Source organism: Mirounga leonina, unplaced genomic scaffold (genome assembly GCF_011800145.1).
Source record: "Mirounga leonina isolate KUSES-001 unplaced genomic scaffold, KU_Mleo_1.0 Mir_82, whole genome shotgun sequence".
NCBI lineage: Eukaryota > Metazoa > Chordata > Mammalia > Carnivora > Phocidae > Mirounga > Mirounga leonina.
The window spans coordinates 11,729,843-11,744,648 of record NW_023270825.1 but is presented as its reverse complement, the minus strand read 5'-3'; the positions used below and the strand labels follow the sequence as shown (position 1 = coordinate 11,744,648).

The following is a 14,806-nucleotide window of genomic DNA, read 5'->3' as shown; positions in this document are numbered from 1 at the left end:
GGAGAGCCCAATGTGGGTCTTGATGTGGGGTTCAATGGGGGGCTCAATCCCAGGACCCTGAGATCATGACCTGAAATGAAGTCAGACGCTTAACTGACCGAGCCACCCAGGTACCCCTGAAAACACATTTTAAAAAATCATTTTCACAGGAATCCTCATCTTGGGGTCTGCCTCTAGGATGCCCAAGCTAAGACTCATGACCACCCAGAATAAAAACCATTTTACAGGGCGCCTGGGTAGCTCAGTCGTTAAGCATCTGCCTTCAGCTCAGGTCATGATCCCGGGGTCTTGGGATCGAGTCCCACATCGGGCTCCCTGCTCCGCGGGAAGCCTGCTTCTCCCTCTCCCACTCCCCCTGCTTGTGTTCCTGCTCTCGCTTTCTCTCTGTCAAATAAATAAAATCTTTTAAAAAAATAAAAATAAAACCATTTTATAGCTGGGAGTGGCCATGTGATTCAGTTCTGGCCCATGTAAATATAAGTGGAAATGGCATATGCAACGTCAAGGAGGTAACCTTAAAGAAAAGGCACATGGGGGCACCTGGCTGGCTCATTCAGTAGAGCATGTGACGTTTGATTTCAGGGTCGTGAATTCGAGCCCCACTTTAGGCTATAGATATTACTTAAAAAAAAAAAAAGGGCGGGCACATGGCCTTCTTCCATCCTCTTTTTGTTTTCTGACTGCTGGGATGCAGATGTAATCATGGGCTCCGCAGCAGCTTTCTTGAACCATGAATTAATCTTAGCAATGAAGCCACCCATGTATGTAAAGCAAGAATTTGCTTTACAGAAAGCAGATTCTTTTAAAGTTTTTTTTTTTTAATTTATTTATTTGAGAGAGACACAGAGATATTGATAGAGAGCACTTTCTGGGGAGGAGAGGGAGAATCAGGCTTTCCGCTGAGCAGGGAGCCTGACACGGGGCTTGATCCCAGGACCCTGAGATCATGACCTGAGCCAAAGGCAGACACTTAACCCACTGAGCCACCTAGGCGCCCCCAGAAAGCAGATTATTAAAAAAAAAAAATCTTTGTGTGTTTCCCAATCAGCTCTGATTTCCTTAAGATGAGAGAGAAAAAACTTAGAGCTTATAAAGTCATATATTAAGTTTTTCTAGGACAACCAAATCTAAAGGCTGATGTCTAAGTGAAGAGCTATGATATTGTTGCTCATGCTTCTATAATATGATGGTGTCCTGGACGAAAAGGGGCAGAGAGAGACAGAAGGAGTATAACTGGGAGATATCTGGATATTAATCCCTACAGTTGATGATGTGGATTAACAACCAAAATATGCTAAGATTTCAAAACGGAACTATAATCGTCTGATAGTGATGAAAACAATTGCATAGATGTAAGAGGAAGAAAAACAAAATGCACAATTGGGGAGTGGGAGCCTTGCCTGAAATCCTGATCTGAGGAATGTTAAGCAGTGTCTTTAATGCTAAAAATACAGGCAGTTCTTTGGATTGCTTAAGGTGAGCACTGGCATGCTCTTTGTTAGATGTAGTTACTAACCTTTTAAAAGATTATTTTTTCGGGGGCGCCTGGGTGGTTCAGTCAGTTAAGTGTCTGACTCTTGATTTCGGCTCAGGTCATTATCTCAGGGTCGGGGGGAGTGAGCCCCGAGTTGGGCTCCATGCTCAGCTGGGTGTCTGCTTGAGATTCATTCTCTCCCTCTTCCTCTGCCCCTCCCTCTGCTCACGCTCATGCAGGCAGGCACGCTCTCTCAAATAAATAAAGCCTTAAAAAAAATTTTTTTTAAGTTGTGGGAATATTCTAGAAAGAAGTGGGGAATATTTTAGAAAATGGAAGCAGATGTCTTGGTATAATAGCAAAAAAATACAATACAAACTTAGCTGTATTTATAAAAGCTTACATAAATTGTCTACATCCTAATTCTGTATTTCTTCACTACCTGGTAGCCTCTTTCAGCCTTCTCTCTGTTCCCCTGAGACAAGCAGCCACCCCTCATCTCAGAGCTGCTGCGCTTGCTGTTTCCTCCTCAGGCAGGTATCATGCCCCTCACCTCTGCACGGCTGCCTCATGATTTTTCAGGTGTCTGTGTGAAGGTCACCTCTGCAGAGGCCTCTCTTGAATCCAGAACAAAACGGCTCTCCCTTTCAATCACACTCCATTACGTCACCCTGTTTGTCTTCATATCTCACAGAACAAGCACAGTTCTTTACGTGTTATGAAGTTATGTTCCTTAAAGGTCTCCTCTGCGTAACAGCCAACCAGAATGCAAGCAGCGTGAGAGCACAGTATCTTATTCATGACTGTTTCCAAGGACCCAGAACCATTCCTGGCACATGGGGAGCGCTCAAATGTTTTGTTGAATGAGTGAAGACAGAGGGTGGCGGTGGATTCCCAACACAGAAAGAACAGGAACAATGGTGGGGGGGAACAGGGCACAGTGAAGGGTGGTAGTCCAGTTGAAAGAGTCCTCCCAGCAGGGGATGGCCAACAAACTTCTGGGGCTGGGATACCAAAAGAGAGAAGGGAAGGGGTTGAGGAGAATGTGAGGGAGTACCTGGGGGTGGGAAATACCCGCAAGGAGGCCTGCTAGGACTACAGTGTGTAAAGGGGAAATGTTAAGAGAACAGGTCAGCCTGACCCAAATTACTTAAAAAATGAATTTCTGAGCATTTGGTGACACAGATACAAATGGTTAAAGGGTCCTCAAACATGCAAATCTTCAGGATAAAGAGAACCCTCAAATTCCCTTTTATAAAAGATAAAGTTTTTAGCTAACATAAAACGGGCCTTCGAATCAACTTATATTTCACGGGGCCCACAAGTAGGTGTTGAGATCAGAGCCATTTGGTGGCATCCAAATTCAATGAAATGGTCCTTTTAAGCATTAAGCTATGAGGTTTTGCTAAAAAGATTCATGTAATCAATTTGAAAATTTTGTATTTCAGTATTTGTGCCCAACCGTAATTAAGGATAAAATGGATATACAACCGTCATTATGATTTGAGGACTCTAGAATCCTCGATCAGTCCAAGTGGGTGGATTCCAATTACTACAGTTGGATTCTGGTGTCCAGAGTTGGGTGAGGAAAAAACAGCACTCATCAAAATTGTTACCAACGTGGGGCGCCTGGGTGGCTCAGTGGTTACACGTCTGCCTTCGGCTCAGGTCGTGATCCCGGGGTCCTGGGATCAAGCCCCGCATCGGGCTCCCTGCTCTGCGGGAAGCCTGCTTCTCCCTCTCCCACTCCCCCTGCTTGTGTTCCCTCTCTCCCTGTGTCTCTGTCAAATAAATCTTAAAAAAAAAAAAAAATTGTTACCAATGTGCTTTTTTTTAAGCCCTCAGGCTTAAAAAAAAAATGGAGCAACTATTTAAAAATCAAATTTCAAGTAAAAATTTGGACTTCGTGTCTCTTAGAAAAAAGAGGAGAGGTTCCAGTAATAATGGGTCCTTGGGCAGCCGTGAGCTGGAATGGAGTTATCAATGCCCCCGCCCTTTTATTCATCACTCCAGCCCATAAAGCAACGCCTCTCAAACTTGAATCTGCATGTGAATTCCCTGGGGGTCTTGTCAAAAATGCAGGTCCTGAGCCAGTAGGTGTGGCCTGAAGCTCTGCATTTCTGAAAAGCTCTCAGGTGGTGCAGAGGCTGCTGGTCTTCCCACCACCCTTCGCGTAGCAAGGCGAGCAATTAACCGTCAATACAAATAAAAACAGAAATAAAAAAGCAAACATTATCTTTATTTAATAATCTTTGATATTTAAAATACAACTCATGGAACATCCACATTAACAATAGAATCCTCAGTGTTCAACAGTGCTTTGGAAGCCTGGCTTTTCTACGGACCAGACAGGAAGGCCTGTGTGTGTAGTAACCGCAACAGAGCTTGGAGGGGGGCACACACAGAGAGGGCTGCAGAGTTGGGTCCTGAGCAAATGGCACTGCCACAGGGCACTGGTGTCATGGCCAAAAGACAATGCTCTTTCAGGTGTTTTTTGTACTTGAATTTCAAATAGTTTATACAGAACAGTAATTTTTACAAAGTTATTTCTAGTAGTCCAGTGTTGTAGAAATTAATTTTTCACATTCAAATGTACATTTTTCTCTTTTAAAAAAAAATTTAAAAAGTTCCTGGAGACATTCGCCTTTGCCCTATGCAAGAAACAGGTGAAGTGCTTCCTAAATGAATCAGGAATTTTCACATATATTTCACTATTGCTTCCCATTCCTTGTCTGTGAATCCATAGTTTTAATTAAAATATTTACTGATACACTATTGTGAATTCAACATGCCAATTACTGTAAATTTAGAAATTATGTTACTAGCATTAATTCTTAAAATGTCAGAACATTTTGGGGAAAAAAATAGCAAAGATTTTCTTCAAATTAAAAAAAAATCAAAATTCAAGAATTAACCATGTCAGTCTTTTCATTCATAAAAGTAAAATGGAACAAAATATTTTCCCTAATATAAGACTTTAAAAAATACAAGCCAGTTCATCTTTTTAGCAAAAGCAGCTGATTCATGAAGGGACCAGGAATAAAGGAAAATTTTTCTTTTGAAAATATGAAAAATTATTGACACTGCTAAAATGATTAGTTGATCCAATCTGTTTTTCTTAATTAAGATCACATATATAATATCTCCATACTTGTTAGGGCCCAGATACAACAAACGATTTACTTTTAGAGTAGTAGTCGTTGGGCTCTCCAGTTGCACATAAAGTTTTAAATAGGAAGTCATCAATATTATTGAGTTCTCCTGAGAATTTAAAAACATCGAGATTTATTTCAACTGGAGATATTTTCATTTCTATCACTGTATTTTGCTTATGCACTGACTCAATCTTCTTTAAATTTGCATGGGACCAAGAGGCCAATGTTAAGACATTTAATAAATCTTGGCACTAGCATGAAACTACTTAAAAAGAGTATCAAACATGCAGACATTCAAAATGTGATTTAGGCTCTGACAGGAATAAAATTTACTTTATTCAACTCAATATTAAAGGAAAAAAACACAGACTATTGGTAGTTTTGCCTATAATGACCTTCAACAAGTGTTGAACTTTTTTCCTTATTAACTTTGGCATGAATAAAGTCTTAATTAAGGAAAATAAAGTTTTAAAGAAGCAAAAAAGCTTAAATATTCTGAACTGTAAATTATTTGACCAAGATCTTAAAAGTTAATAGTTTACCTGCAGCAATCTTTTCAAACAATTTACATTACTGAAATATTTGTATGTGAATTACTCTAAAAAATGTTTGATGGTTTTAGAGCAGAGGTTAACTACTGTTAATTTCTTTTAACTACTGTGAATTTTTAAAACATAAATAACTACTTCTTATATCCATGACATCTCAAAATATGAAAGTGGTGTTTCCAAAACTTGTTTAAACACTAGCATCACCACTGTACGTATTTTATCCTGGTAACACAATTTATACATTAGAAAAATGACACCAACAGTTTAAATATTAAACATTAAGGTGTTCCCAATTGGTAAAACAGAATGGAAATCTTTATATAGAGTTCTTAGCCGGACAGTTATTGTGAATTTCATTGTTTCTAACTTTCTTGCAGGTTGTTTACAGTGAATAACAGTTCCTGATGTGTGAACTATACCTTTGTATAACTAAGTTTTTTGATACTGTAGTTATGAGCATTGGCATCTCTTCATACTGGCCATTCAATTAAGGAATGGAATCTAAATTAAGTTTAAGCCAATCCAAACAAGTTGGCAGTTCTCTAGTCATTCTGGATCTGCCTGCCAAATGCAACATTCGTAAGAAATTAAATAAACACATTCAAATGTATCCAGTGTGTGCTCAGCTCTGCTGTAAAAAAAAAAAACAACAAAAATCCCTAAGTGAAGGTCAACATGACGTATTTCCTTAAGTGCTTTAATAAAGGCGTGTAATATAAGAACTTTATAAACTCTAAGGTTAAAACTTTCAAATGCATATTTCTTTTCTCATTTTTATATTAGGTAACTCATCCATTCAAGTGTATGAAAAGTTTAATGTAATTTTTCAATGGGACAAGGTAAAAACTAATATCCATGGAAAACAGGACAAGCATATTGAGGATAACTATAGAAATGTTCAATCTTAAAATATTTTGGTTTATAAATCTTGAGGGAGCAGTACTAAACTCCAACATCCCTTGCAGTTCTAAAGTTTTAGAACTCTTCTGAAACATTTTCAATTCTCAAAAGAAAACTTTAGATTTTAAAGTGGTCTACTTTTGCAAGGGAAACTTCAGAAAACGTTATTTGGCACAAAATAATGACTAAAAAAAAATCTGTCTCTATCCAAAAAAAAAAAAAAAGCTATTTCATAATCATAAAAGGCATTTTTTCATCTCTTTTCACCTTGGCAATAAATCCTAGGTCAAAAAAATTTCCCTGATAAAATGTGTCCAGCCATACACTGGTCATGGCAACACATCATACTTTAATGTTCTATGTTGTTGGCTGAAATTTCCTAACTTTTAGCTTATGAACAATTCAACATTCCAAACGGCTTCAAAGGGCGTGGAGAATGAGGGATGGGGAATCAGTGACAGAATCCGAAATGTCCATTTCAGAGAGACATAGTTAATTTTCACCAAAATCATACCACTGTATCGACCCAGCAAGAAACTCTCTGTGCATCCCAATTAAAGAATGTTTATCAAAACTAAAGGCTTTCTTATTTACAGACCCATTAAGTACTGTGTGACTTCTGTAATTCTTAAGCTACTTAAACATGATGTGAGTGTCAAAACACAGTATAAATGTAAATGTACTTTTGTTAGTAGATTATTTTCATGTTCCAGAGCATCATCTCTGGCAAGCGATACCTACTACAAGATATGCAGAAGAAGCAGACATCTACGTTCCGTGACTCCACCGTAACCAGAGAGCTCTGGTCACAAGAGAGAATAAAATGAAGCTGCCGCTAAATCGAAAGCCAAATTTTGTCTCTCATACATTCATGGTGGTATTATTTGTTAAGTCTGACACAGAAGGAAACTTGCTTGCATACTGTGCTTCCCCTATTTTTCTCAACTGGAGAAAAGGAAATATCAAGGTGCAGGAGAAAAGGTCTCAGTAGAGCTGTGACAGTCTAACATAATTGAGAAGACATTCATAAAACATCTGGAAAAGGATGTGCTCACACATTTAAAAAAATTCTCATTTATTCTCAAATACTTGTGCAGAGTTGATTTCAGAGTTTCGGAATGCACCAGTATCATGAACTAATGATCCCATCTTAGAGGGCTTAAAAAGCAAAACCTCAAGAAAGATTACCATCTTTCAAAAGAGCTGTAGAAAAGTAAGGAAAACCAAGTATCAAAGAAATTGTGATCAGAGAAATAACATGAGAAAACATCCAAGGGCAAGTTACATAATTGGAGGGAAAGCAGCGAATCCATCTGGAACTGTACTACTATCAACACAGAAAAGAGACACTGTCCTAAATGGTTAACTTGCTTAATGAGAAAGAAAAGCAACTATGAGATGATGGAAAGTGAGTCAAGCAACCCGAACCGAAAGGATGAGAAGAACACGTATGGAAAAAGTTCTGTGGCAAGAGCTAATTAGTTGGTCTGCAAAAAGATCCAAGAAAAATGCCCTAATTTTAGACATGTTAGATATTGCACACTCAAAAAGAAAAAGGAACATTTAGAAAACTATTTTAAATTTCTTTAATTGCTAAATGCCTCTTTGGCTAGTGTTTGGAGGATCACTATGTAGTCCTACAATTGACTCATTTTTCCACTTTCTCATCTTTTTGTTGCAAACCACCTAAAAGTCAGAGGAGATACTCTGTTGAACATCGTTTGACACGTTACTAAAATGGACCCTCTATGCTGTAACCACACAGAATAATAATGTTGGAAAGTATGAATATCTAAATGATTTGTAAAAGGTATTATTTTTTCCCATCTGTTTTGAAATTATTTCTAACAGTTTCTAAAGACATGGTCACAGCTGCCTGAAGCATGTCTTCTTCACTCATAGCATCTCCTGTTGGGAAAGAAAACAAGCATCTCAGACATTTCTGGAAAATTCTCAAAGTCATCAAAAGGTAAGCTCTTAGAAAATGTATGTTTAACTACTATAGCTTCCTTTTTTGATTTTTAAAACTTACGTAAAGCAACATGCACTCTTTTACAGTTTTGTAAGTTTTGACAAATACACAGAGCTGTATAACTACCATCACCACCCAGATAAGGAAATGCTCCACCGCCCCTTTGTGGTCAATCCCCATAATATATTTATTCTGTATTTCAAAACAAGTGCATTATGCCAAGTAAAAGATTTTACTTAGTTGTGCATACATATATGTGTATGTGTGTGTGTGTGTATATATATATATATATATATATATATACATATATATATATAATTTGTCAAATTTTGTTTTGAAATAATTTATTTACAGGAAGTTGCAAATATAGTTCAGAGGGACCCTGTGTACATTTCAGCTCAATTTCACAGAAGAGTTAAATCCTAGGTAACTATAGCTTAACCCAAAACTTGGATATTGACATTGGTACAAAGTTGTGTGTAGTTCTATGCTATTTCATCACACATTTAGATCCCTGTAACCACCAGCACCACAATCAGGACGGAGAACTGTTCAAGTATCACAAAGATCTCTTTCCTGCTGTCCCTTTTGACTCACACCCACTTCTCTGCCCCCACTTTTCCTAACTGTGCAGGCAGCCACTAATTTGTTCTCCATCTCTACAAATCTGTCATTTTTATTTTTTATTTTAAATTTTAAAAAAGATTTAATTTATTTGAGAGAGAGAGAGAGAGCACAAGCAGGGGGAGAGGCAGAGGGAGAAGCAGGCTCCCTGCTGAGCAAAGAGCCCGATGCAGGACTTGATCCCAGGACCCAGGGATCATGACCTGAACCGAAGGCAGATGCTTAACCAGCTGAGCCACCCAGGTGCCCCCAAATTTGTCATTTTTAGAATGTTACACAAATATAATCACACTAAGAGATCTTTCCTGCACTCAGTATAATGCCCTTGAGACTCATCCAAATTGTTGCATGTATCAAGAGCTCGTTTCTTTTTAGTCCTGAGTAGTATTCCACAGATGTACTACCATTTGTTTAACTGTTCGCCTTCCTATAGGACATTTTGGTTGTTTCCAGATTGAGAAATAAAGTTGCTATGAACATTTGTGTACAAGTTTTTGCATGGACAGGTAAGTTTTCATTTCTCTGGGATAAATGTCCAGGAGTCTAACTGCTGGATTATATGGTTAGTACAAGTTCAGTTTTTAAAGAAATTGACAAACTATTTGCCAGAATGGCTGTAACAGTTGAAATGAAACATAGAAACCTCACCTCCTTTTACTCTCCCATTTATAATGTAATTGCCTTAAATATTTTCTACATATACACTAAGAACAAAATCAATATTCTAATTCTTCCCTCAATCATCAAATATAATTTAGAAAACTCAAAAGGAGAGGAATATCTATTGTTTACCCATATTTTTACTCTTTCTACTATTCTTTTTTTTCATTTTTTTATTTTTTAAAGATTTTATTTATTTATCTGAGAGAGAGAGAATGGGAGACAGAGAGCATGAGAGGGGGAGGGTCAGAGGGAGAAGCAGACTCCCCACTGAGCAGGGAGCTCGATGTGGGACTCGATCCCGGGACTCCAGGATCATGAACTGAGCTGAAGGCAGTTGCTTAACCAACTGAGCCACCCAGGCACCCCTTCTTTTTTTTCTTTCTGATGTTCCCAGATTAATTCCTTTAGCCATTATTTTAGGATGGGTCCACCGGTGAGAAATTCTAATTTTTCTCTTCATTCCTGAAATTTTCACTGGGAATTCTGGGTTGTTTTTTTCTCCCCCCCCTTTTTTTTAAGATTTTATTTATTTGAGAGGGAGAGAGAGAGAGCACCATCAAGGGGGAGGGGCAGAGGAAGAGAGAGAAGCAGATTCCCCACTAAGTAGGGATCCCGACTCAGGACTCAATCCCACGACTCTGGGATCATGACCTGCGCTGAAGGCAGATGCTTAACCAACTGAGCCACCCAGGTGCCCCTGGTTTGTTTTTTCTTTCCAGCACTTGAAAAATGAAGGGCATCTGGGTGGCTCAGTTGGTTAAGCATCCGACTCTTGATTTTGGCTCAGGTCATGATCTCAGGGTCACAAGACTGAGCCCTGCGTTGGGCTCTGTGCTCCGTGGGGAATCTGCTTGAAGATTCTCTCTCTCTCTCCCCCTCTGCCCCTCCGCCTGCTCGTGCATGCATGCGCGTGCTCTAAAATAAATAAATCTTCAAAAAAAATGTGCCACTTCCTACTGATCTCCGTAATTTCAGATGAGAAATGTGCTGTCATACAAATTGCTATAGGCAAGATGTTTTTAGCTGGTTTTAAGATTTTCCTCTTTTGTTCAGTTTTCAGAAGCTAGACTATGATGTCTTGGCATAAATTTCTTTGGGCTTAACTGTTAAGAGGCTTACTCACCTTCTTAATTCTGTAGTTTATTTAATTTTTTAGGCAGGGAGGGGCAGACAGAGAGGGAGAGAGAGAGAATCTTATAGTAGGCTTCATGCGCAGTGTGGAACTCGACATGGGGCTTGATCTTACAACCCTGAGATCATGACCTGAGCCAAAATCAAGAGTCGGACGCTTAAACTACTGAGCCACCCAGATGCCACAATTCTGTAGTTTTAGATCTTTTGCCAAAGCTGGGGATTTTCAGCCATTATGTCTTCAAATATTTTCTCAGCTGCACCCTCCTTCTCATCTCCTGGGATTCCCATGGCACATTAGATCTTCTACTATAGTCCCACAGGTATCAAGGCTTTGTTAATTTTTTCCAGTCTAATTCTCTCTGTTGCTCAGAATGGGTAATTTCTATTGTCTTCAAGTTCACAGAGTCTCTCCTCTGTCCTTCCATTCACCTATTGGATCCATCCACTGCATTTCCAAATTTCAGGTACTGTTATTTTTCAGTTCTAAAATTTCCATTTAGTTCACCTTTATACCTCCTGTTTCTTTCTCGAAGCTATTTCTTCATTTGTTTTAAGCAGTTCGTAATCGCTCAGTTTAGCATTTTTATGATGGCTGCTTTAAAAATCCTTGTGAGATTAATTCTGATATCAGTGTCATTTCGGTGATGGTGTCTATGAACTGTCTTCTCAATTCTCCCTGGCTCTTGGTATGGTAACACTTCTGACCAAATCCTGAACATCTGCAGTGTTGCATGTTACAAGACTATGAGTCTTACTTAAATCTTCTCTTTTAGCAGGCTTCTTCTGACACAGCACCATGGGGGAGACGGATGCTGCCCTGCTGCGGCCAGAGAGGGGGAGCGTGTGTGTGATCATTACTGCCGTGCACTCGTGGGAGTTCTGGCTCCCCACTGTCCTCCACTGCTATCTCCCTGACCGGAAGGGGTAGGAATGCCTCCTTACTGCTTCTCACTGACCTTCTGGGTGTGGTCTTGTTACTGCCTCGGATCAGTAACTCCTGATTCTCCACTGGGCCTCTTTTGAAATCACCCAGGCGGGAAGCCAGAGGGACGCCTCCATATTGTATCGCTGCGTGGAAGTCTAGGCTCCCTATGACCACGGACACCATGGGAAAGGGCCCTTCCTTGTCTCCTGGAGGGAAGCGAAGTCCCAGCTCCCCACTTGGCTTTCTCTGACATCACCCTGGCCAGGGGAAGCAGGAGATACACCTCGTTCCTGCCAGGTGGGGTACCAGTCTACGCTCCTACTTGGCCTGTGCCGACGGGGTGGGGTGACAGTTAAGGCCAGTGTATTTACCTAATTCTGTTTGGCTAGAATAGAGTATTGATTATCTAATTTTACTTGCTAGGTAGTACCTTTTGACTGCATAGAACAGGCTTTACTTCGTCTCTGCTGTGGCTTCTTCAGCACCAAGTTCAGAATATGTGAGACAGGGGCGCCTGGGTGGCTCAGTTGGTTAAGCCACTGCCTTCGGCTCAGGTCATGATCCCGGAGTCCCTGGATCGAGTTCTGCATCGGGCTCCCTGCTCAGCGGGGAGCCTGCTTCTCCCTCTGACCCTCCCCCCTCTCATGCTCTCTCTATCTCATTCTCTCTCTCAAATAAATAAATAAAATCTTTAAAAAAAAAAAAAAGAATATGTGAGACCAAAAAAAAAAAAAAAAAATCCAGGCTACACACCACTATGTCATTCCTCTGGTCCTTGAGCCTCCTACACAACCTGTCTTCTTTCTACCTTTCAGATTTTTCTTACATTTGTTTGCTATAAATGTCCACGGTTGTTAGCCGTAAACTGTAGGAGGAATAGGAAAAAGCACCAGTTCATTCTTTTTGTTGTTAAACAGTAGTCCATTATTTGCAAGTACCACAGTTTGTGCATCCATTCACCCCGAAGGACAACAGTTAGGTAACTTCTAGTTTTTGATAATTACAAATGAAGCTGCTGTAAGCATTCACCTACAAGTTTTTCTGTGAACTTACGTTTTCTTTTTTTCTTGGTTACATACCTAGGAGTGGGGCTACTGAATCACATGGTTAAGTGTACATTTAAGTTTATAAGAAAATACTAAACCGTTTTCCAAAGTTGCTGTTCCATTTTATATGTATGGGTGTCTAGTTGCTCTGATCCTAGACAGCATTTGGTGCTGTCAATTTTATTTTTTTATTAAGCCATTCTTATAATTGGGTGTGTAATGGTATCTCTTTGTATTTTTAATTTGCATTTCCCTAATGATTATCAATTACTGACCATATTTTCATGTGCTTATTTGTCAACCATATGTTTGGTGAAGTATCTATTCTAGCCCTTCACCCACCTGAATTTTCCCCTTTCCGTCTGAGAGTGCTTTACATGGTCTGCTTATAAGGCCTTTGGCCTTTGTCACATACAGTTGTTTTCTTACTCAATTTGTACTACCAATAATTGGCCAAAGTTTAAGACCTATTAAACCAAGGCCTCATAAATAATTCTAGATTGCCTGTTATTTAGACTACACGTGGGTGTTTTAGTTTTCCAGGTGGTAAAATGTATTCATCTTCCACCTACTAATATCCATTATCTCTGAGGAATTTTTGGAGAATGTATTAATTACTGTAAAGTTGCAAGTGTTGTTTGTAATTTTAAAGCAACACATTCACTGAGTGCTCTAGTCTGCTGCTTCTTAATCTAAGGATATTTAGCAGATTAGGAATTCATACAAGAGTTTCAGTATAATTAAAGAGGGGAGAAAAAAGCCTGTAAAGCCAAAATCACAGGGAGCCTATGTCCGAGCATGGTCGGAGACGCATACCTGGATCACTGCCTGGTGCTCCTGAACTTGTGGTCGGCCTCTCACTTGGCTGTGAAAGCTGCCCCGGTGGATCCTGTTGCTGCTGCTGCCTGAAACAGTCACAAGTGAATATGCATTAAAAAAACAAACCCTAAGAATAAATATGCCATGAGAGAAAGTATTCACATGGAAAATACAAGGTTCCACAAAACAAGAGTCATTGCCACGAGCTCTACAAAAGAATGCCAGAGCCATCAGTCTGATTTATGTTAAAGGTATCACAGTGTCGATCCTAGGAAACCTAGGTATAAAATCTGAATTATCAGACAAATTAATAGGTAAAGATTTTCACCACAACAGAACACATCAACACAAGCATTTGCTGGTAGCTATTCTTATGCAAATGTGTTGCTTTACAGATCCTTAATATCGTTGGAAGTCACTAAAAATAAGCACCTTTGAGAATATAAAGCCATCCCCATTACCATGCAAGTTAACATGCTCTTTCCATGGCCGGCTCCTCCTTGTCATTCAGCTCTGAGCTTCAGCATGTCCTTGGAGAGACCTTTTCTGACCAGACACCTGCAGCAGCCTCCAGGCACCCTCACTATCTCATCGCTGTTCCCTTTCAATTTCCGGCATCAGCTTATCACCATCTGATATTCTGTGTCTCCCTCTTTTGAGCATCAGCCAACAAGAGCACAAACCTTATCTTGTTTCCCAAGTGCCTAAAACAGTGCCTGTCACATGGTAGACATTCACCAAATACTTGATGAATGAAAGAATTAACTTTTTAAGATGCATGATCAAGCTTCAGTACCATTTATTGCATTAAAATAAATTTTCCCTGTATTTTTTTCAGATGGAAAAACAATCTCAGAAAAATCCACATTTTAAAACTTTTAAACACAATGATTATGATGTAAATATGTAGGACAGTGTCCTTGTATGTAAAAATATACACACTGAAGTACTGAGATGTAATGGGAGATCATGTCTGCACGTTATTCTCAAATCCCTCAGAAATGTCAACAATTGGGGAATTTGGGCAAAGGGTATAAAGGAGTTCTGTGAACTATTTCTGCTTGTACGTAAATTTCAAATTATTTCACATCATACACACATATATGTTGAAAATTAAACAAAACTTACAAACAGTTGATACTCTGAGAAGCCATAGCTTTTAAAAAAAATGCTTGGAAGGATTTTTAAAGGAACCAGTATTTTAAATTTACCAGTAACACTATTAATAGAATAGCACGCTTTTTTCCCCCTGGAATCTCAATCTTCTGTTTTAAATATGAGTACCAAAGAAAACCCAAGTATACTGACATCTCTCTCGGTTTATTCTCAGGCATGCGTGGCTAATGATGCACAAGAGGGCAGGATGCTCCCATCAGCATACCCTGAATCTGAGATGTGCATGAGACAGATAGGCTGTGAGGCAGGAGGAATCTTGGCCCATCCGATCTCTCTCCATGCCCTTTCCCCCTCCAATCAAGACAACATGTCAGAACACAAGAGCATGGTAGGTGAGGCAGTGACCTTAGAGGGATAATCTTTATTC

At 39.4% G+C, this 14,806-nt stretch overlaps 1 protein-coding gene across 3 annotated transcripts in view; it reads right to left on the bottom strand.

Annotated features, from left to right (window-relative positions):
* Nucleotides 1-3,692: 3,692 nt before the first annotated feature.
* Nucleotides 3,693-14,806, bottom strand: part of ATXN3 (ataxin 3) — a 38,627-nt gene continuing 27,513 nt past the window's right edge. For 2 of the 3 annotated variants that reach the window (XM_034993243.1, XM_034993245.1), the window contains 2 exons: nt 13,261-13,349; nt 3,693-7,988 (listed from right to left, as the gene is read on the bottom strand). In XM_034993243.1, coding sequence (XP_034849134.1) covers nt 7,894-7,988; nt 13,261-13,349 — 184 coding nt within the window. In that variant the 3' untranslated portion in view covers nt 3,693-7,893. Of the gene's footprint in view, nt 7,989-13,260; nt 13,350-14,806 lie in introns of those variants that run through there. The other variant, XM_034993244.1, reaches the window with a different exon arrangement.